This window comes from Suricata suricatta, chromosome 15, assembly GCF_006229205.1.
Source record: "Suricata suricatta isolate VVHF042 chromosome 15, meerkat_22Aug2017_6uvM2_HiC, whole genome shotgun sequence".
NCBI classification, from domain to species: domain Eukaryota; kingdom Metazoa; phylum Chordata; class Mammalia; order Carnivora; family Herpestidae; genus Suricata; species Suricata suricatta.
The window spans coordinates 26,118,044-26,143,330 of NC_043714.1; the positions used below are offsets into that span (position 1 = coordinate 26,118,044).

General features: G+C 34.7%; 1 protein-coding gene across 3 annotated transcripts in view; it reads right to left on the bottom strand.

Annotated features, from left to right (window-relative positions):
* IL7 (interleukin 7) overlaps positions 1 to 25,287 on the bottom strand; it is a 55,845-nt gene that overhangs the window by 27,382 nt on the left and 3,176 nt on the right. For all 3 annotated transcript variants that reach the window (XM_029923661.1, XM_029923660.1, XM_029923662.1), the window contains exon 2: positions 21,915 to 22,048. In XM_029923661.1, the coding sequence (XP_029779521.1) occupies positions 21,915 to 22,048 (134 nt within the window). The remainder of the gene's footprint in view (positions 1 to 21,914; positions 22,049 to 25,287) is intronic.

The window sequence follows — 25,287 nt, forward strand, 5'->3', positions numbered from 1 at the left end:
GAGGAACCTCCACACTGTTCTCTGTATTTAATAGTCTCTTGGGTTTGCTTCCCTCCCTCTCTGTTTGTAACTATTTTTTCCCCTTTCTCTTACCCCCATGGTCTTCTGTTCAGTTTCTCAAGATCCACATATGAATGAAAACATATGATATGTGTATTTCTCTGAGTGACTTACTCAGCATAATACCTTCTAGTATATCCACGTTACTGCAAATGGCATGATTTCATTTTTTTCTAATTGCGAAATACTATTCCATTAAATATTTAAACCACATCTTCTTTATCCATTCATCAGTTGATAGACATTCAGGCTCTTTGCATGATTTGGCTATTGTGGAAAGCACCTACAAACATTGGGGTATATATGTGCCCCTACGTATCAGTACTCCTGTATCCCTTGGGTAAATTCCTAGTATTGCTTTTGGTTGGTCATATGTAGGTCTATTTTTAATTTTTTTAGGAACCTTGACACTGTTTCCCAGAGCAGCTGCACCAGTTTGCATTCCTACCAACAGTGCAAAAGGGTTCCCATTTCTCCAAATCCTGACCAGCATCTGTAGTTTCCTGATTTGTTCATTTTAGCCACTCTGACCAGTTTGAGGTGGTATCTCAGTGTAACTTTGATTTGAATAATACTTCATTTTTAAAAATCCAATAAATATTCTTTATGTTGAAGTTCATTTATGTTCAGGTTTCTACTGCTTGTAAGTGAAAGCATACTAACTGATATACTTATGTGTAATTAATGTGTACTTTAATGTCTTCTCTGTAATTACTCCTCAATTCTTCTACTTGATCTCCTTAACTTGATGTCAAGATCTTCCTCTAGAAATGATGACATTCATGAAATCATGACTTCATCCTGAAGAATTTCATAACTAATACTCTGGATTCTGACTGCTCTAAAAACAGTCCTTCTGATGCAGCTCCTTCTACCAGAAATCTGTGGCTCTTCCTGCCCTATCCACACAAGGTCATCTTTAGCATTAGGAATGCTCTCTGGTCCTCTCAACTGAGGTTTTGTAGGGCAACCCGTTTCCGGTTTCAAAGAGAGGAGGGCGTTCCTCCTCCTGTATTTAAAAAAAAAAATCTAAAAATCAGTCACATTTCTTTCCCTCCTAGGCATGTCATCTTCCTAGAATGACTGACAGTGCAAACAATACCCAAAACAACAACAATCACCACCACCATTATACCATATATCCAGATAAAGCAGACTCACAGACCAAGTGAGAAAACTAATGATTGGCAGAGCTAGCATAAAAACACAAGTTGGCCTGGTTACAAAGCTCATGCTTTTTCTACTACCCCAAGTCTACAATCCCAGTAAGGTGAACTTGATTAAAAAAATTTTTAATCAACAAAGTTTAATAGACTTGAGATTTAAGAATATATATTCTAGCCCCCCAAAAAAACCCCAAATAAATATTTTCTTCTCAATTCTGCACCCTACCCACATATGACTTACAATCTTTTTGTTTGCTTATTCATTCCTTTATGTAACTACTTAAGGATTTATTGGATATAAAATATTTTTATATTCATATTCATATTTTATGCATAAATTATAGAGTAATGACTGCTTTAATAGTAGTCAAAATAAAATACTATTAAAGAAAGATTACTTTTGACTGGTCTTATGAATGAAGTATAACCTGAGGGTTGAGGGTAGTTAAATCTGAGTATGTGAATATTTGGGGAGAAAGATAGGGGAAGTAGAAAATTCCAGAATGAAAGAACACAGAGCAAAGACATTATGGTACAAAAATGGGGGGCTCGTTTGAGACACAGTAAGTAGTTTAGTTTGGCTGTGGTGTAGAGAGTGTAGGGCGCAATGAGGAGTGGTAATTAGGCTAGAAATGCAGACTGGCAGCAGATTATGCTTTCCAAATGCCCAGGTAAGATATTAATCCTGTATTCAGTAGATAATGAGTGGTAAACTATGGAAAGTTATTCGGTAGGGTTATAGCATGATTTCAACTCTGCCTTATGATTACTAGTACATATTGGAGAAGTATTCACACTATATTTTTGACTAATGCTCATCTACTTTGCCAAACTAGGTAGTGGCTAGATGTAAATTATGAAAGAAATACAGTGTGAGGAGGTTGATATAATTTATGTGAGAAGTACAAAAGAATCAGGATGACTGTAAGAATTGTGTCTCACCAGAAATGTCCAACTGAGGTAAGTTCAGCTAAAGAAAGATACTGAATCCAATTTGGAAATATCTTATGAGGTAAACAGACATTCTTTAGTATGGAATAGTTACTGTGAAACAAATGATAAATTAATCAACTCTGAACATATATTTTCTACCAAAAAAGTAAAAGAAAAAAATACAAAGCACGAGTATATGTATACCCAACTATGTTTGCCTTGTCTAATATTTTGGATTTCTCTATATCTGAGAATTCATCCTCAATTAGGTTTGAGAATAAAACAGATGCCAAGTATATGCAAGGACTAAAACAGCACATCCTTATCAAACCTTGTATCTTGGCCTTCCCTTCATCTACTGTCCAAATATGCCAGGTTAACTGGGGGGTGCCGAGTAGCTGAAATTTGTTGGCTTTAGCGTTTATTTTTTTTGTCATGACAGTGAATATGTATTAATTATACTCTGACTGACATTTAAGAAACAGGAAGTATTTGATAGCCAAGATGTGAATTTTATGCTAAACTTTTAAGGTGAGTATATAGCACTACATATGAACAACTATATATTAATTAACCAAAGCTCTGAGGCTACCAAAGTATAATAATGTTAAATCCTGTCTTTCCTATGACCAAGAGTGGCCCAAGTAAAGCAGTTCTAATTAAAATGCATTGCCATTTTGCTTCTCATTTAACTTACATTCAGAAAATAGGATATTATATGTATATATATATATCCATAGTACATAAACAATAGCAGAAGTAAAAAATTCAATGGTTTAACAATTAATTTTAATGGTCACTTTCTGTGGAGAGAACACCAGGAATAAGAACAAAAAGGATCAGTCCAAGGATAACATTGAAAATTATTATATTAGCAAATAGAGTATTTTAAAATAATATCATGAAAGTGTCTCCAAAGGACTTTTTTTTTGCAGAAAAGTTAGAAAATAAATGTGTTTATGTTTGTGAGTTTCTACAATACTTCTATAGAATTTCTCCAATGGGACTCAATTAAAAAAATAAAACAATCAGCAACATCCATTAGAAATATTATAGTTCTGTGAATACAGAGCAAAAGAGGATACCACAAAAAGGGTAATGAATCAATCTTAGTTATTAAACCCAATCTTTATCTTGTGCAAAATTTTATAAGTACTGGATGCCTTTTCTGGAGGTGAATTTATGTTTTCTATTCATGGGACGCCTCTGCAGCATTATCAACACACCCTAGGTCCATAGCTTGGTATTTTATTCACTTGTGTTCATCAAAGTTTGGTTATCTAAGATTAGGGATAAGAAACTATGTTCCAGGAACGACTGGAACAGTCAACGACTGGCAGATATCCCTAATCATCAACATTCAGTATCAAGTATAGACACTGAGTCACCATTGAAACCTGTGACATATCCACCTGTAGCTGGTATAGTGCCACAGACCAAAAAGTTGTGCACAACCTACTCTGGGTGTATAGGAATGTTATTATGAGATATATAGAAAAGTTTCACACATGGCATCCATTCTCTTCTTTTTCTATAAACTAGAATCCTACATCCATGCAATGAAAAGAACACTGAAACAGAGGTATGGATAACTGCATCCTATATTTCCCTATTGGCGTTAAATAATTTTTCAGCATTAATGGACCTCAGAAATTATGCAAGCCAAAATTTTAATTTATGAATTATAAAAGTGAGGCCTGATAGCAGTTAATTGAGTTGTCCAAAGTCCCAAAGCCAAAGTAGCAAAGCTAGGACTCTGACCCACTTTCATTTGCAGACCAGTAGTCTCTCTATACCACTATGTTGACATGATGTAGCCTCTCCTTGAACTACCTCACCTATAAAATGAGTACACTGAACTTGAACAGTGTTTTTCCAGCACCATGTTCCCTGTAGTCATGGGATTTAGGGGATAATTTAGAGGCCACTGAGAAATAGGCATAAGATGATACAGAACAGTCAAGGCTTGAGGCCTTACTGGAGTTCTATGTAGGATTTATTTGGGGAAAAAAATTCATGGATAAATAAAATTTTGAAAATTACAGTTATTGATTATCCACTTCTAAGTTGTAAATGCAAAATCATCATTTATACATTTTATTTTCAATAGAATTTCACTCTCCTAAATCAAGCAACTTATAGCCATTTAAAAATAATAAAGATTATTTGTTTCTGTTTGTAAGGGTGTGAAATAGAAATAGAAATTTAGAAGCCATTGTTTCAGAAAATTGTTTCTAAAATGAATGATATTTTAAGAATCATCATGTGTTAAATGCTTACTAAGTTCCAGGAATCGTTTCACCAGCCTTATATATACTAATTCATTTTATCCTTATAATAACCCAATGAAGGGGGTTACAAATTTTTATCCCCATTTTAGAAAAAGGAAACTAAGTCATAATAGATTAATTTATCCAATGTCACATTACTAGCAAGAGACAGATTTAAACAGAATATTCACACAGTCATGACATAAACAGTTTCATTATAAATTACTCACTGTTAGATTAAAACATATCTCTAGCCTTCATGGTACTTCATGGTAGGTTATCTCTATGACCTACATTTCTAACCTCATAGTACTCAACACCAATGATGGTCATTGATTTAATAACTTGCATAAATAATCGCCATTAATATAAAGCAACTGAGGCTCACATATAGTCATTATGTGATCTACAACATCTATAATATCTTGATTGGTTATCTGACAGATTTACCTTTATATGCACATGGGAAAGAAGTCAGGTTCCATAAAGCTTACCATATAGCCAAATCTAATCCTGACCTGGGCTTGGGTTAAAAACAAATTTTAAAATTACCAATATAGAGGTGCCTGAGTGGCTCAGTTGGTTAAGTGCCCAATTCTTGATATCAGCTCAGGTCACGATCTCATGGCTCATGGGACTGAGCCCCTCACTGTCAGTTCGGAGCCTGTTTGCGATTCTTTGTCTTTCCTTTTCTCTCTGCCTTTCCTCTGCTTGCACATGCTCTCTCTAAATAAATAAATAAACTTTAAAAAGTAAAGATTACCAATATAGTAATTCTCACCAAATAGTTTTTAAAGCATGGGAGTATTAGATACACCACTGTCCTCAAAGATAAAATGCAAACTTAATAAAAACCCGGCAAGGTATGAGTAAACCAAGTTTCTACAGTAATAGGCACCTATAAAACCAGAACTCTAAAGATGCCTTCCTCCTTCACTAGGACAACTTTGTAATCATGTTGTGGCTCTAGCAATCATCTCATTGCCCGGACTTAGAAAACTGCTGTGGGCAATTTTAGTCCTACCTTTGGAATCTTGCTTTAAAAAGTGTTCTAGAGTTTTCAGAGTACAGATCTTTTGTCTCTGGTTAGGTTTATTCCTAGGTATCTTATGGTTTGGTGCATTGCAAATGGGATTGATTCGTTGGTTTCTCTTTCTGCTGCTTCATTATTGGTGTTTAGAAAGGAAATAGATTTCTGTATGTTGATTTTATATCCTGTGACTTTGCTGGATTTGTGTATCAGTTCTAGCAATTTTTTGGTGGAGTCTTTTGGGGTTTTTACATAGAGTATCATGTCATCTGTGAAGAGTCAAAGTTTGACTTCTTCCTTGCTGATCTCAGTGTCTCTTATTTCTTTCTACTGTCTGATGGCTGAAGTTAGGACGTCCAGTACTATTCTGAACAGCAGTGGTGAGAGTAAACATCCCTGTTATATTCTTGATCTTTGGGAAAAAGCTTTCAGTTTTTCCCCACTGAGGGTTATATTAGCTATGGGGCTTTCTTATATGATTTAATAACCTGATGTTGAAGTATTTTTCTTCTAACTCTACTTTCTGTAGGGTTTTTATCAAGAAAGGATGCTGTATTTTGTCTAATGCTTTTCTGCATCTATTGAGAGGATCATATGGTTCTTATCCTTTCTTTTCTTAATGTGATGTATCACAATGATTGATTTGGTGATATTGAACCTCCCTTGGAGCCAAGGAATAAATTCCACTTGATTATGGTGAATAATTACTGTTGGATGCAATCTGCTAGTACCTTGTTGAGAATTTTTGTGTACATATTCATCAGGGATACTTGTCTGTAATTCTCCTTTTTAGTGGGGTAAAAACCCCACTGGTTTGGAATCAAGGTAATGCTGGCCTCACAGAATGACAAAACTGTGAACTTCATAGGATTGGAACACAGTCTGCCAGACTGATATTTTTATACTTATGTTCAATATCTAAAAGCTTACATATAACCACTAACAGACATTTCATAAGTACATACAAAATTGAATGGAAAGCCTTGGGCTTCAAGCTTGATTCAAGTAGTCCTCTATTCTTATTTATTTGCCTCCTTGAGACCTACCATTCTTCAAAGACCTATTAAAATTGTAATTTTCCTTTCAGTCACCAGAGCTCTTAGAGAATATAAGATCCATCTTTGACTTGGAAGATTGCAATTGTCAGATGCTTAGTGAATGTTTAACTGAACCACTAAGGAACAGAAGTTGAGATTTTAAACAGACTGGGAAAAACTGATTGCAAATCTGCCAATGTCTGTACATTGATCATTTTAGGAGATTTTAATCACTCATCAGAGTTAATGTCAATAGGCAGTAATAATTACATACTATCTTACAAGTATAACAAGTAATTAAAAATGTGCCAAATATGAATTTGTAATCATCAGTGCTTACGTAGTCTACTTTCTAACTGCCTTACTACATGCCTGAATTGTATATATCACTTTCAACTTTAGGACATATCTAATTTTATTAATGAAAGAATATAAGGGGGACCAAGTACTAGGTACTATATTTAGAGATTATAGTGAGCTGAAGTGGGGTGGTCACAGGTCACAAAGATAAATATTTACTGAGGAAAAAATGTTAAGCAAAGCAATATAATCAAGTATGGTAGAACAAAGTAGCATGTGGAATCAGAAGGGAGTGCCTTACTCTGGCAGCAAACTGTAAACACTGCCTGGCCTGGAAAAAATAAGCAAGACATTAGGTAGGGTACATGTTCTAATATCAGTAGGACCTAAACCAAGAGTGGTGAGAAGTCATGAGTATAGTCATGTGGTAAAAACTGTAAGTCATATAAATTTTACAGTTTCATTCATGTATAGCAACATCATTACACCATAATTTGAAAATAAAGTTTAAGATTTTTATGTAAATATAGTAAAGTATATTCATTTATTCAGTTAATTAATATTTTTGAGCAGTCTACTTTGTGCTGGGGAGTACTGTAGTTGCTGGGGATATAGTGACTAAAAACAAAGTCTCTGCCCTCACAGATAAGAAAATTTCAGATAATAGTGAGAACCATGAAAAAAAAAAGAATACAATATATCTCAGGGAAAAGAGAGACCACTCGAATTCTATAAGAAAGTACATTTTATGCTGATCAATTGACCTTCTACTACTTTTTCCTGTTTTCTCTTGGCTCCCTGGATTTTGTGGCTGGTAGTTTTTCTTCTTATTTAAAAAAAGGGTCATGACTGCTCTGTTCCCCTACAGTTTGACATTGATGCATAGTTTTCTGTCTGTGCACTTTATGCATAAGCAATAACTTGGCTAGGTATAAAATTCTTGAGTCACCTTTTATTTCCTTCAGAAAAGTTTGTAACTGTTATTTCATTATCTTTTGCACTGCATTATCTGAAGCCACTGTGATTTTCCCAAAACTGACTTGACATTTCTACCTGTATGTTTGAATTATTCTTCCTTTATCTTGAAGTTCAATCACTTTGCCAAGATATAACTCACTGATAATCATGTTATGTCAATTTTTATAGTACCTGATCTATTATGTACATGATAGTGTACATGTTAGTACATCTGTTAGTGCATGATCCCTTTAATCTGTTAATTCCAGTTTTTCAGCCATCTTGGGGGAAATTTTCCTATATCATAGGCTATTTTACCCTTCCATTTGATGGGTTTTCAGGAACCCATATTCATAAGTTGACTTAATACTGTCTGTGATAGTTCTGCATGGTTGCCATGCCCATGACATATTGTTTCCATCTTAAGTTAACGGGGAACTACTCTATGCTGATATTTATTTGACCTCATATGTCTCTTCTCACCTGTCAGAGAAAACTGCCTCTTCTCAGTACTTGTAGGTAAGGTCATGGTATTGTCTGTTCCATGACAATTTTTTTTTCAAGTCAGTTGCAGGGTTTGGTGATCTGCCTTTCTTGGAAAGAGAGTGGTCACTTTGCCTTCAAGTTTCCCTTCCAGTTAAGAGTGAGGCATTTTGCCTTTGATAGAGACGATGCTATTCAGGGAGTCCTTTGTCCACTTCACTTGCCTTTCCCCAGCAGACACTTACACTGCTTCTCCCCAAGATGGAGTTATTAGTGAGATCTTTTTTAGAATTCTGTACATTTTTGCCACCATCCATGAGTTTCCTATAGCTGCCTTCACAAATGTTCACAAACTGGGTAGCTTAAAGCAACAAAAATGTATTCTCTGGAGACCTAAAGCCAAAATCTAGGTGTTGGCAGAGTTCCATGCCTCTCTCCTAGCTTTTGGAGGCGGCCAGAAATCCCTGGCATTCGTTAGCTTGTAACTGCGTAACTCCAATCTCTGCCTCTGTCTTCAAATGTCTTTTCTTTTGTCTCTTCTATTCTTCACTTCTAAGGACATTTGTCATTGGATTTAGGACCCATCCAATCCAGGTTGATCTCGTTTTGAGATTTAAAAAAATTTTTTTGATGTTTATTTATTTTTGAGAGAGAGAAAGACAGAGACAGAGAGCAAGTGGGGCAGGGGCAGAGAGAGAGGGAGACACAAAATCTGTGCAGGTTCCAGGCTCTGAGCTATCATCACAGAGCCCGATGCAGGGCTTGGGAACAGGGAGATAGATCATGACCTGAGCCAAAGTCCGATGCTTAACTGACTGAGTCACCATGGTGTCCCTTGAGCTTCTTAATTATATCTGCAAACACCCTTTTCCCAATAAGATCACATTCATATGTCCCAGGTACACAGATCAATAGGGATGCCACCACGCAAACCACTACACCACTTATAGTACCATTTTTGGAGGGGTGTCGTTTTAGGACTTGCTGTTAATCATGTGGGTTCCCGAAAGATCTTTCTATTTTGGGGGCTGGCAGTTTTCAATAAATTTTTGCATAAAAAGTGTCTTTTCCTTAGTTTGATTCTCTTTTTTTTATACCTTTGAAAGGTTTTCGGTGCCCAATTTTAGCCATTTTAATGTGCTTTCAACCTGTAATCTCACCCCAGCAGTGCATTTTAAATCATAAACACCAGTGATACATATACCTTTAGACTCTTATTGTGTGATTGTCTAAAACAATATGTTAAAGCCCACAATGAAGGTTAGAACATATGTTACATCATTTATTTGTTGTATGTAATGATATCATAGTAGTTTTCAAAATAGGTAAGACATGCTTCAGCAGACTGAGAGTAGTCAGAATGTCATATCTTTAAAACTTTTCCAACTAAACTAGCTCTATTTCCACTTTAGATTTGTATAAATCTCTCTTTTCAGTTTTCTTTATTAGCCAAGAATGTAGAGGGTTTATTCAATGCAAACAGACTGTTTTCCTTCCAAATTCCATGTAAAGAAAACAGGATTATGTGATCCATCCATGGATTTCTGCTTATGCTTTGTCTTTCTGTTTTAATTTCTGTTGCAGACATAAGGTATCAACACAGAAAATCAGTGGAGAATAGTCTGATATTCCTGCTGATCCAATATGTGTATAAGCTCCAACCATGCACAGGCCTGAGGTCCCAAACTGACAATGATGTAATTCATTTTTGTATGCCCAGCATTATTTCCAAAGAGATCTACAATGGTGGGGTAGTCGTATCTAACGTGATGCCAATCCTTACACTCCTTTCCAGAGTAAATCTTCCCTAACAAATATGTTGAACAATAAGTATCTTGTCAGTGTTGAGTCTAGGTAGCAAATCAAGACTCCTTTCTCTCATGATGAATCTTCCTATCAGTAGATATCAGCCAGGAACAATTCAGTCTTTCATAAAGAACCTAATATCATGGGGCCTCATAAAAATAAATGGGTGGGTTCTTAGTCTCATTCTTCCCAGAAAAATATCTTTGGAAACTTAATTATTTCCTCCCCAGCAAGAACTTGTACATACAAAGGGATGTTGCATTTGGAAAATTTATGTAGGCATAAAATAAGTACTGCTAGCCTTCTTTTATTTTTGAGTGAATGAATTTTACTTTGTTTTAATAGACTTTATTTTTAAAAACAGTTTTAGGCTTACAGAAAAACTTGGAAAAATGGACACAGTTCAAATATCTACACTCCCTCTATCCATCATTTCTCCTTTTAAAATGTCTTGCATTAGTGTGATATCTTTGTTAAAGTTCATGAATCAATATGGTTACATTCCTATCAACTTAAATTCATAGTTTGCATTAGGGTTTGCTCTTTATGCTATAAAGTCTTATGGGTTTTGACAAGTGTGTGTCATGTATTCACCATTACCATGTCATATAGAATAGTTTCACTGCTCTAAAATTACTCTGTGCATCACCCACTCATTTCTACCTTCCTCCCTCCCCAACCCCTCGCAACCACTGATCTTTTTACTTTCTCCATAGTTTTGCCATTTCTAGAATGGTGTATACTTCGAATCATATGGTATGTAGTCCTTTAAGACTGAATTATTTCACACAATATGCATCTTATCCTTTTGTGGCTTGATAGCTCATTTCCTTTTATCACCAATTATATGCCACTAAATCTATGTGCCATATTTTGTTTATCCATTCACCTGTTGAAGGATGATGTGGTTGCTTCCATTTTGGTCAATTATGAATAAATAAAGCCTTTATAAACATTAGCATGACAGTTTTAGTGTGGACATTCATTTTCAACTTATTTGGATAACTACCTAGAATAATGATTACATGGTGTGACTATGTTTAACTCTGTAAGAAACTGCCAAACTGTCTTCCAAAATAGCTATCTCACTGTCTTAATTCACAATTCCCTAATGACATGATCTTGAGCATCTTCTCCTGTTTATTTCCTATGTGTATTAACTTTGGTGAGGTGCCTAGTCAGGTATTTTGTCTCTTTTTTTATTAGATAGGGTTTTTTGGTGTGTATTGTTGAATTTTAATAATTTGTTGGATATTTTCAATACAAGTCCTTTATCAGATATGTGTCTTGCAAATATTTTCTCCCAGTCCATGGCTTGATTTTTCAATCTCTTAACAGTGTCTTTCTCAGAACAGAGTTTTAATTTTAATGTAGTCCAATCTCTTTTTTGTTTGTTTGTTTGTCTCATGGGTTGTTCTATTGAGTGTTGTTTCTAAAAAGTTATCACCAAATTCAAGTTTACTTAGATTTTTTTCCTATTTTTATTTTTTATGAGTTATATAGTTTTGTTTTACATTGTCTATGATCTACTTTGAGTCTATTGTGAAAGCTTCAAGGTTTATTTGTTGAAAAGACTATCCTTTCTCCAACTGAATTGGCTTTGATTCTCTGTCAAAGATCAATTCTCTATATTAGTGTTGGTTTTTTGGGGGCTGTTTATTCTGTTCTACTGATTTGTCTATTATTTTACCAATAACACACTTTGATTACTCTAGCTTTATACTAAGTGTTGAGTTTGGGCAATGTCAGGACTCTTTGTTTTCCTTTTCAATATTGTGTTGACAATCCTGGGTCTTTTGACATTCCATGATATCTACAAAATACTTGTTGTATTTTGACTGAAATGCTTTAATCAAGTTAGAAGAATTGGCATCCTAACAATATTAAGGCTTCCTATCCATGAACATGAAATAACTCTCCATTTATTTGGTTCTTCTTCAATTTCTTTCATAATTAAGGTTTTACATACAGTTTTTCTCATACAGATATTATACATATTTTATTAGCTATATCCATGAGTATTTAATTTCTTTGATACTTATGTAAATGGTGCTGTAATTTCAAATGCAATTGTTCATTTACTGGTATATAAAAAAGCAATTGTCTTTTGTCTTTTTGTAACCTGCAACCTTGCTATAATTGCTTATTAGTTCCAGGAGTTCGGTTATTCTGGATTTTCTATGAAGATAATTATGTCACCAGTAAATGAAAACTATTTTAATTCTTCTGAGTATATTTTATTTTCTCTCCTTGTTTTATTGGATTAAGTAGGTATTCCTGAATAATGCTGAATAGGAGTGATAAGAGGGTACATAATTAACTTGTTCTTAAAAAAATTTTTAACCCCCTTTTTCTTTTCTTGTTTTTTAAATAATTTATTGTTAAGTTAGCTAACATACAGTGTATACAGTGCAGTCTTGGCTTCAGGAGTAGATCCCTGTGATTCATCACTTACATAAAACACCCAATGTTCATCCCAAGAGCCCTCCTCAATATTCATCACCCATTTTCCCCGACTCCCCAACCCCCCACATTCATCAACCCTCTGTATTTAAGAGTCTCTTATGTTTTGCCTCCCTCTCTGTTTGTAACTTATTTTTCCTTCTCTTTCCCTATGGTCTTAAGTGTCTCAAATTCCACTATTAGTGAAAACATATGATATCTTTTTCTGAATGACTCATTTCACTCAGCATAATACCCTCTAGTTCCATCCACGTTGTTTCAAATGGTAAAAATTCATTTTTTTATAACCAAGTAGTATTCTATCGTGTATATATACCAAATCTTATTTTTGAGAGAGAAAGAGTGTGTGAGTGGAGGGAGGGTCAGAGAGAGGGAGATAGTGCAACCGAAGCAGTCTCTGTGCTTTGAATGCAAAGCCTACTGTGTTTCAAACTCACAACCCTGAGATCATATGACCTGAGCCAAAACCAAGAGTCAACTCCTTATCTGACTGAGCCACCCAGGAGTCCCTTCATCATTAACTTGTCCTTAATCTTAAGGGAAAGAATCTGATTTCTCACCATTAAATATGATGTTACCTATAAGAATTTTGCAAATGAATTCTATCAGTTGCTTAAATTATTTTCTATTCATAGTTTTCTGAGAGTGTTTCTAATGACTCAGTGTTGGATTTTGTTAAATCCTTTTTCCACATCTATCGATATGATCATGAATTTTGTTTTAGTCTGTTGATGTTATAAATTACATTACTTGATTTTCAAATGTTAACCCAACCTTGCATACTTGGAATTATCCTACATAGTTATGATGTGTAATAATTTTAATACATCATTGAATTTAATTTGGTGATATTTTGTTACGGTATTTTCCCCCCACCTCTGTTCATGAAAATATTCACCTTCAGCTTTCCTGTCTTGCAATGTCATTGTCCGACTTTGGTATTAAGGTGATACTGGCCTCACAGAATGAGTTGGGGAGTATTTTCTCTGGTTCTGTCTTGTAAAGAGTTCGTAGAGTATTAATATACTTTATTACTTAGATGTTTGGTAGAATTCACCAATGAGACTGTCTGGATCTGGCATTTTGTATTTTGAAAAGTTATTAATTTTTATTCAATTTATTTAATAAATACAGTCCTATCCAGGTCATCTATTTCTTCTTGTGTGAGTTTTGGTCATTTGTGTCTTTTAAGGAATTGGTGCATTCATCTAAATTATCAAACTTGTATCCATAGAGTTCTTTATAATTGTATTAGTCAAGGTTCTCCAGTGAAACAGAACCACCAATAGGAGAGATGATAGATAGATAGATAGATGATAGATAGATAGATAGATAGAGGATAGATATGGACTAGGAGAGAGAAAGACAAGGAGAGAGAAAGAGGGAGTCAGGGGAGGAGAGAGGTGAGGGAGTATTAAGAAATAGGCTCATTTGATTGTGGGGGCCTGGCAAGCTCAATATCTAGAAGATAGGCCAGTAGGCTGGAACCTCAGTGAGGTTGATGTTGCAGTCTTGAGTCTGAAGGCAGAATTTCTTCTTCCTTGGGAGAATTCAATCCTTATTCTTAAAGCCTCCAAAACATTGAATGATGTCTTAGTTTGTTCAGGTTGCTATAGCAAAATACCATAGACTGGGAGACTTAAACAATAGATGTTTATTTCTCACAGTTCTAGAGGCTGAAGAGCCAAAATCAAGGTGCCAGTCAATTTGGTTCCTGGTGAGAACTTTTTTCCTGGTTTGCAGAGAATCATCTTCTCACTGTGGCCTCATATGGTGGAGAAAGCTCTGGTAGCTCTCCTGCTTTTCTGAGGGCACTAATCCCATCATGGGGGCTCCACCCTCACAACCTCATCTGAACCTAATTACCTCCCAAAGTCCCACCTCCTTATAAGATCACCACATTGCAGGGTAAGGGCTTAAATACATGAATTTTTGGAGAACACGGCCCTTCAGTCCATAACAAATGAGGATCACTCACATCATGAAGGGTAATCTGTTTTCTTCATCGTCTATGGATCTCCATGTAAACATCTAAAACATAACTTCACAGCAGCATCTACGCTGCTGATGGACTGAATGGCTGTGTACCATACCCTAGCCACACCGACACATGAAATCAGCCATCACAATAATATTCTTTTATTATCCTTTTATGGTGGTAGTAGTGATGTCCTTTATTTCTAATATGTGTAATTTGTGTCCCTCTTATCTTTTTGGTTAGCCTGGCTAGAGACAATTTACCAATTTTATTTATCTTTTCAAAGAACCAGATTCTGGTTTCACTGATTTTCTCTATAAATTTCTTGTTTTGAATTACTTTTCTAATTCTCATTCTTTCTTTTCTTCTGATTAATTTAGTTTGAATTTGTTCTCTCTTTTCTATTTTCTCTAATATGGAAGCTTAAATTATTGACTTACATCTTTATTCTTTTCCAATAAATGCATTCAATGCTCTAAGCACTGCTTTCACTGTGTCCAATAAATTTGGTAATGTATATTTTCTCTTCAGTTCAAAATATTCTTAAATTTTTCTTAAGACTTTTTCTTTGACTTATATGTTACCTAAAATTTTTTTTAATCTCCAAATATTCATCTCTATTTCTATTATTGATTTCCAGTTTAACTATGTTTTAGTTTGAGAGCATACTTCACATGGCTTCTATTTGCTAAAAGTTTGTTAAGATGTATTTTATAGACCAGAATATGTTCAGACCTTGGGTAAATAGTCCATGTCAGCTTACCCAACATGTGTAGTGTGCTATTATTGGATGAAGTATTTTATAAATCTCAATTAGGTCCAGTTTTTATAGTGCTTTTCAGTTCAACTTTATTTCATTGATCTTCTATCTGCTGAATCTGTCAATTACTGATAGAGGTGTGTTGAAGTCTTCAATTATAATAATGGATTTATCTATTCTTGCCGTTTACCAGTTTTTGCTCCACAAATTTTGATACTGTTATTAGGCACATACATATTAAATATTGTTATGTTTTCCTAAAAAGTTTATCTCTTTATTATGATTTAATGCCTTACTTTACTTATCTCTGATAATCTTCCGTACTGCATGCTTTGCCTGAAATGAATATAGCTACTTCAACTTTCTTTTGACTAGTGTTAGCATGGCATATCATCCTCCATCTTTTTACTCTTATTCTATGTATAAAGTATGTTTCTTGTACACAACATATAGTTGGGCCTTTTTTTTCCTTTTTTAAAAAAATTCACTCAGAAAAATCTCTCTTTTAAGTAGTGTATTTTTATTTTATTTTTATAACTAAAATAAAGTCATTAATAGAACAAAAAGACTTGCCTCTTAAATGCTAACTTCTCTTGTTAAATTACAACTGATTCAGACTCCTAAATTATATATGCAGGAAATATGTTTTATCTTCTAGCATAATTTAATATAAAAAGAACTAATTTAAGATTTATTTTAACAATTTAAATCTTTATTCTGTTAATTATGGTTTTTAAACATATTTAGACATGTTTATAAAGTAATGTTTGACAAGAATTTGATCAATTTATTTTTTTGGCTACCTTTATTATCAAACCAATGAAACACAAGTTCAAAGTCTAATAGGTATTAGATGAGAGAGATTTTAAAGTGTTAGTTTTTGAAAAGGAGAGAGAGTGCATCAATGTGAATTTGAATTTTGTATTTTGGAAAGATAACAAGTGGCAGCAAGGAGGAGAGATGCTCTCTGGTGGCAGAGAGATCATACAATGGGGAACCTCCTGCAGGCTATGGAAGTAATCTCAGCAATGTTTGAGGACCACCTGATCTAAAATTATCCTAGTGGCAGTCAACAGATGAATGATTTACACAATTGTTAGAGGGTATAATAATCTGTGATGGATGAAATGAAGGAGTAAGTGTGCCAAGGACGATTCCAGGCTTTCAGCTTCGATAAACTGGGCAAATGCAAGTGATGTTGTGGAAGACAGAGAATGTAGAAGCAGGAACAGGTGAAAAGTGATGATAATTAGTTTCCTGTTATGCATGATGTGCCAGTACAGTACATCTGGGTAAAGGTTTCTAATTGATATTTAAATTAAATGGTGCTAAAGTTTATGAAACGGGTGTAAACCTGAGGGTCATCTATGCAAAGACGGAAGTTGAATTTGTGAAGGCCTTTTGAATAGAGATGGAGATAGAGTTAAGGACATTGGAAATTGTAAAGCCAGCTATCACCTATTCATATTTTATAACTTAATAACTTATAATAAAGAACAGCTCTTCATGTGCCTGTAATTAGACTGATTCATTCCTAGAAAGTATGTGACCATATCTAGCAGCCTTTATATTTCCTACCAGCCTCTGTTCTGGTGACTAAGAGTTATGTAATTCGACCATATGAGTCATGTTTAGGCAAAATACTTTTTTATGGAAAAAACACAATATTATTCAACATCGCAGACTAGTTCATACTGAATATCAGAAAGGTACCTGACATTTGATTCATAACAAATTTCCAAAAAAACAGATGTTCAAGGAAAGAGACTTCTAGCCTATTTGTACAAGTTCTAGGTTCCCCTTAACATATGGTACTGATTTTCAATTCATTTATTATTGTCATATATTATTATAATTTATATCGTTACTTATGAACAACTGCTATATGCAAAGTACTCTGTTAAACATTCTTTGGGATACAAAGATAAATCAAGCATAAACTATCCTTAAAATACTTATGGACTAGCATGGGGAAATAAGATATAAACTTAGGTACAAGGAATACTGATTTAAGAACCACAGACAGTTTTAAAATGAAATTAAGAAAACAATCCCATTTATAATATCAAATGCATCAAAGCCACATAAAGTACCTATGAATACATTTAACAAGAAAAGCTCAAAGTTTACAGTCTGAAAAATATAAAATATTTGTTAAAAGAAACTGAAGATCGAAATATCTGGAAAAACATCCCATGTTAATGTGTTCATGAAACAGAAACATTGTTATGCATTGTTGAAAAGAGAAAGCCCTCATGTTTATCTACAGGTGGGACAAAGTCCCTATCAGATTCTCGACTGACTTCTTCCTAAAAATTGAAAGCCAATTCTAAAATCCATCCGAAACTGCAAAGGACCTGAAATAGCCAAAACAATAGCAGAGCTATTACCTGTTTCTTCTCATAATAATGAGTAGATTTTCGGAACCAGATTACTGGGGCTTGATTGCCAGTGTTTCCACTTGCTAGTTATGTGATCCAGGTCTCAGTTTCTCCATTACATAGACGTGTTGTAAGAATTATATAAATTAATACAGAGAAAGTGCTCACAGCAGCACTGGCACATTGTAAACCTTCTATTTGTATTAGTTGTTGTTGTTTTTATTATTATTATTATTAATTGCTATTATTTTCTTATTATCACCTCATGGGTTATTGTGAAGCTCAAATAAGATAATGTACATGAGGGCACCTGGCTGGCTCAGTCAGCTAAGCATTGGACTCTTGGTTTCAGCTCAGGTCATAATCTCACAATTCATGAGTTAGAGCCCAACACGGGGCTCTGTGCTGATAGTGCAGACCCTGCTTGGGATTCTCTCTCTCCATCTCTCTCTGCCCCTCCATCACTCTCTCTTTCTCTATCAAATAAATAGACTTAAAAAATTTTTAATAAAAAAGATAATGTATTTGAAACTTTTTATAATGTACTGTTATTATCATTTTGTATTATAGTGACAAGTGTATCCACCATCCTTCTAAAGTATAGAAGAACATGGATTATTACTTCATGTTTTAATTGCCTACATTGCACATAATAAATTCTCAAAAAATCATATTTTAACTAAATGTTACTTTTATGATCAAATCACTATGGACTTTTGGTTGAGAATGGTCTAAATATCATTGCATCAAGACCACTCACAATCTTGCTATAAAGTACTGATCGATTTATGTCTTCCAGTCCATCAGTGGTCTTGAAAGTGGAGTCACAATGGATAATCCACGGCAATGTATAATGAAAATTTTAGAAATTCTATCTACATGTGGTTTTTATCTCATCCTTTGTAAATGGCCTTCTCTTTTATATATATCTTTCTTAATGCATGAAAACATACTATGAAATGCTCTAATATGTAAATAAATGCTAAATGTGTTTTGGACATGCAGGCTCCCAAAACTTTTACTACCGAGTGTCCTGTCTAAAGTCCGGAGATCGGTGCACTATCCCACAACACAGGCTCGCTCTCAGGGCCATGCTAATCCATTCAACTCCTCGTAGAACCCAGCTTGTATCTTTTGATTCCCAAATCTATCTCACAACCAGTGTGTTTGTTTTGAATGGCAGTGTGGCAGCCACTCCATTTGAAGTATGTAAGCTGCACACTTCACACCAAGACTTCACGATCGCCAAATGAAAACTTCTTTTAAGAAAGGGTCTACACCTAATCCATCATTATGTCTATCCTGAAGCTCCCAATACTTCACCACACAAAAAGGTTTTCCATAATAACAGGCTCAAAATAGATGTTTGCTTCATGAATACGCTAACACAGATTCTGCCATCAAGGGGCGGGTGAGTGTGCTGGTCAACAGCGAGGCTCATATCCGGGTTCTGCCACTGACACAAAGTGGGCGCCCCAAGCCTCAGATCTTCCTCTGGGAAATAAAAGTAATAACAGCACCTTGTTTTATAGGCATATTGTTTATTTGGCTAGCACCTGGAACATTACATGCATTTCATAAATTTAAGATTATTATTTACTGACTTATTATTATTTACTATTATTAAGGTGTCCCTGAGACTCAATACAGTAATGTCCACAAAGCATCTAGTAAACTCTGAGTAAATGAATATTATTCATGTTGATATGAATAATTCCCTGTGACTTCTTTCTCCTTTCCTCTAATTTATCACCTCACATTTATGAGCAACTTTCTTGAGATTATCATGGCACTATTCATTGGAATTGAGTAGTTCATATACTCTTCCATGTCTTGTGAATTAATCTCTTCAGAAGAGTAGCCATATTTTGCTTTGTTTTAATAGTATGATTGTTGCTGCTGTTGTTCTTGTTGCTGCTGTGTGGCTTAAGGAGATAAGCCCCTCTAAATTTCCAGGAAAAACGTGCTATGAATCTGGTAGATAAAACTCTCCTTTTGGATTGTGAGTAGCATTTTTTTTTGCAATTTTACACACATATAGTTATTTATAAATGTAGGACTAATACTAGTTGATTCCTTCCCCAGATAATAAAATTAAGTCAGAACATTATCTTGACTCAAAAACATTAATTTAGTAGCATTAATTAATGTAGAAAATGTTAAATGTAAAAATGCATGAAATATAAAATGATATAATTACCATTTAGTGTACACTTCTTTCTCCTTGTCAGTGGGAAAAATCAGAGACCTCTGTGGTCCCTGTTCAATATTATCTTGAATTTCCCATGTCCATCCAACAGGTAGAACAATGAATTTCTCAGTGTGTCATGTGCTACTTCCGTATAAGCATGTGGAGGAGACGATGGTAGAATGTCAGGAGGGGGCATATTAGACAATTTCTCCCATCTCGTGAACATTTGAGAGGGTTCTCCTTTGCCATTTGGGGCTTCAAGAACTGATTATCTGTTAAATCAACACAGTTGAGTATGTTGTTATAGCTCTTTAACTGTCAAAAAAATTCATCTTCGTAGGTGGTGTAATTGTGTAAAAAATCCCAAAGGATTTTTCCTCCTGGAACTAGTAATTATAGTAAGGTTTCAGGATATAATGATAATATACAAAAGTCAATTGCTTTCCTACGTATCTTCAATGAACCAATTGAAATTTGAAACTCAAAACACACAATTTACAGTAACACCATAAATATGAAAGAAAATGTAAACAGGATCTATATGAAGACAAATATCAAACTGATGAAATGAAAGATCTAAATAAATGGAAAGGTATTTCACAATAAGACTTAATATTGTTGAGATGTCAGTTTAGATGTGAGATCATACACTTCATCGATCAACATAGAGAGATGGAAATAAATATACGAAAAGATGTTTAACATCTTATGATATTAGGGAACTGTTGATTAACACAATGAGTTGCTGTCACATACCTATTAGAATGGCTAAAATTAAAAACACTGACAACACCAAATGCTGGCGAGAATACAAGACATCTGGAGCTTTCATCCATTGCTGGGGAAAATGCAAAATGGTATAGTCATTTTGGAGGACACTTGGACAGTTTTGTATAAAACATAGTCTTACCATATGATCCAGCAATAATTCTCCTAGATATTTAGCCAAACGAGTTGAAAACATATGTCCATACAGAACCCTGTACATGAATGCTTGCAGAGGCTTTATTCATAATTGCCCAAAATGGGAAGCAACTAAGACATGTGCTTCAATAAGTGAATGGAGAAACAAACTGTGGTATATCCATTCAGTGGAATCTTATTCAGCAATAAAAAGAAATGAGTTAGTAAGCCACACACACAAATCCTGGAGTAATCTTAAACATATATTGCCAAGTGAAAGAATCTAGTCTAAAAAAGGTACACACTGCATGACTCCAACTACATGACATCCTAGAAAGGCAAAATTACAGACACCATAAACAGATTGGTGGTTGCCATGGGGTCAAGGGGAGGGAAACAAGGAGGGATAAATCAGTGGAGCACAAAGGATTTTTAAGGGCACTAAAGCTATTTTCTATGATACTGTAATGGTGGATACATGATACTGCATTTGTTAAAACCCAAAGCACTATACAACACAAAAGGTGAACCCTTTGTTAACTATGGACCTTAATTAATACTAATGTATCAATATTGGTTCATCAGTTTAACAAATGTACCATGCAAATGCAAGATGTCAATAGTAGGTGAAATTGCTCAAAGGAAGAGTGAATATGTGGGAATTCTCTACTTTCTGTTTAACTTTTCTGCAAGACTAAAACTGCTGTAAAATATAAAGTATATTGTAAAAAAAAATTACATAGTAAATTAAAAAATTAATTCACAGAAAATTACCTATATTCATGTGTGTAAAAATATCTATATAATATATATGCATGTGCACACAGTCAGATAAAATAACTCTACATCTTTTCATGATAATTTTTTAATGTTGTATTCTGATATTTTCCTTTTTCTATTATAGTGCTTCTACAGTGACTGTCATCAGGAAGTGAGGAAATGTAGATAGTTATGTCAAATTATACTTACAAGAAATTCAGTAGTGAAGGGAACTGGCCTGAAATGGATAGTTGTGGGAATCTGAAGGTCTACTAAAGAATTATTTTCAAAGGATATAATGATGCCAACTATAGAAATATGTACTTAATAGCTCATTAAATTTTGCTCTTTAGTTATTCTACTTTCTTTCAAGGAATACAGATGGATACTTGAATATAAAACTGTTAAAAAACTGAGAAAAACAAACAAGCACATACCAAATCATTGATGCTGATCATTAGAATGTGCTGGTATTCTCTTCCGTCTTTACCTTCAATATCGCAATCAGATGAAGCTACTGGCAACAGAACAAGGATCAGGGGAGGAATTCCAAAGATATACCTAAAAGAAACTAAATCGAACAGTGAGTAAGAATGAGCTAAATGTTGTAAGTCATATTATATAGTTTGATTGTATTGTTTCAAATTGTTTATACATTTACTTTGAGAGAAAGAGAGAGCAAGCACAAGCGGACAAGGGTGAGAGACAGAGAGGGAAAGAGAATCCCAAGCAATCTCCAAGCTGTCAGCGCAGAGCTCCCCATGAGGCAGATCCCATGAACCTTGAGGTCATAACCTGAACCAGAATCAAGAGTCAGATGCTTAACCAACTCAGCCCACTCAGGCACCCCAGACTGACCATTTATTTCTAATACATTTTTAAAATGCATCTCAGCCTTTGAATAGATGGGAAGAACCCTAAAATCCAATAGTATGTAAAACAACCAAAGTAGGATTGCATTTTAGAGTTTAACTTTCTTTCACTTTTTTATTTAAAAATTTCTCTTTGGAAAAACGCCAAACAGGTAAAAAGCAGTCTCTTTGCCTCTGAACGCTCTAGGGTATAATTATTAATTATTTAATTTCAGTTTATGTTGTACATTTCTGCAAGAAAAAGCCTCTACAGGTAAACAGTTAAGTTACAGGTAAAAAAAAGTTAAAATTTTTTGAAATTTTATGATTGGTGGCATATATATTTAAGTAAATCTGATGATTGTCCAAGTATCCAGCTGCTTTGGGGGCAGCATTGCAGGAGCTTTATTTCCATGGTTCTGCACTGTAATTATATTCTTCGTTTTTACTAATGGACCTCAAAGGGTTTAACCTTCTTAGAATTGTGACAAAGTTGAAATTTACATTTTGACACTTAATCTTTCCATTTTCTAAGTGCCCAGAGACCTACATTTTCTTCAAACACAGTTCTGTCTAGCTTCTTGACCTGTTAGAAAAACCCAATAAATAAATTCACACCCTGTTAACTAATGATTCATATGTTTTTGATAAGCTTTCCCAGCTAGAGACAACTGTCTAAACAAAAGGAATGAAATTAAAAATGGTATCATTTCAGGCAGTAATAATGCACTGATGGAAAGCCAGTTACTCCCAGAGCATTAAAATTTGGTCTATACAGACTTATTCTTTGTAAGCCTGCCAAAATGTCTTGTTTGTGTCTTTCTGCAAACCCTTGACCTAAGTTGACAATATATTTCCTGTGAATTTCCAAATGAGGTTTAATTGTACTTGTTGACTGCAAGACATTTCACATCTGTGGCTTTTCTAATTAGGACTTCAAACAATATTCCCTGGAACCCAAGGACCTAATATTGTGACAATCTAAAGACCATTAAATACATCATAAAGTTCCCAATAACATTACCATCTATTGTATCATTATCTGTCATACAAAAATCAAAGCACCCCCCCCAAAATTATGTGCTCTTAGTGAACCATATTTTTACAAATAGAAGAAGTAGGCTAAATAGCAGGTATAAGAACAAATATGAATCCTGAATCTCCTCTTCATTTATTATGGACACTTGACAAAGAAAGAGAAACAAAATGAGACACGAAATTTATTCATAGCTCTGCCACTAAGTGTCTATATGCATTCAAGCAAAATTCACATAGGAGATTAAAAATGATGATGATTATAGTTACGTTTGAGTCCCTATCATGTGCCAAGCACTTTGTTACCTTATTACCTACATTATCTGTAAAGATCAAAAGAGTCCTTTTTGTAGAAATCAGATAGTAGATATCAGGTCCATATTCTAACCTGAGTTTACTGCCTCACCAGGATTTTATCAGAAATGGCCATAATGTTTTAATAACATGTAATTACATTAGTCCTTTAAATGTAACCCATCTCTTTGTAATATTACACAGCTCTGCCTCTCTCAGTTCCTACATCCTGAAGATTCTCAAACAATAATCAATCGCTATTTATTTATTAAATATACTGGATTTGTATAGATTGCATACAGCCAAATTTCACTTTTTCTGTCTTCTTACAGGTATCCAAAGGTACATTTGGAAAGGGTATATGATAAGGAGAAGTTATACAGCATACAACTTAAGGGGAATGAAATAAATAATAATGAAAAAAGAGACATTTATTATTATACATCAATGTTATTTCAAATGTCCGTCTTTCATATTTTAATAAAGGAGGTTGTTTTACTTTCTACGGGTAGTATGTGCTGTGCCCTCTTCATCCTAACTTCCAGTTATTAGTGTTTTCCCAATTTGTTAACAATCCACTTATTCACTGAATGACATTTTGTCAGGGCTTTCCGTGATGGCTTGGTAGAAAACTCAGTCTTTTTTATGTATCACAACTAGTTTCTCAATTCTGAAACATTATTTCCCTTGCCTGTAAAGAGTGTCTTTTGTTGCTGTTGTTGTGAAACAGGTTAGCTCCAGACGGGCTAGAGCCCGGGGTTTGGAGTATGGAGACTTGGGGGTTTGTCTTGCTCTGACAAGGGGTTATATGACAATGGTTTGTGAGACTGACTGAATGACAGCATCTTTTAAGTTTTGTTTAACTGATTTGTAAAACGGAATCTTTAGACCAAATGGTCTCTTAACGTGCCATTCAACTTTCAAACACTGTAATTCTAAGAATCTCCCTGGCCATCCAAATAAAGCATTTCTTTAGACTTGAAATCGCCTCTGGACAACACTGCAAACAAACCCAAGACTTCAGACTCCTTCACATCTTTCAGGTTCCCACCTCTCAAATTAACAATTTGCAGTTTGGGCTGCAAATGAAGTCTTTTCTCCACATCCTATAGAGAGCAACCATATTAATATTACCTAGTTTGAGCACGCTCTTGACTTTGTTGTCACAGCAGGAAACAAACTCTGCTTTTATTCTGTTTTGTTTCAGATTATATGTAGATGTGCACCCCTTTCCTGACCCTGAACTTTTCTTTAGGTTACAGAAAAGACAAACCATAAGGAATAATGCAAGGCAAGCTTGGGCTGTGGAATTGTCTTTAGATTTCCCGAAGGGATTGAAACTGGAGAATTTGTTTTCAGTAGGGAATTTGGTTAAACCAGAATGATGACTGTCTAAAAAATTCTTGTTGGTTTTTAATGTAAGCCAAATAACACATTCAATCCTCAGCCGTATAAGTTATGGGGTCAAAGTGAACATAAAAATTAGTTTCTACAGGGGTGCCTGGGTGGCTCAGCAGTTTAAGCGTCTGACTCTTGATCTTGGCTCAGGTCATGATCTCCGTTTAGGTCATGATCTCAGAGTTCATAAGATTAGCCCTGAGTCAGGCTCTGTGCAGACAGCACGGAGTTT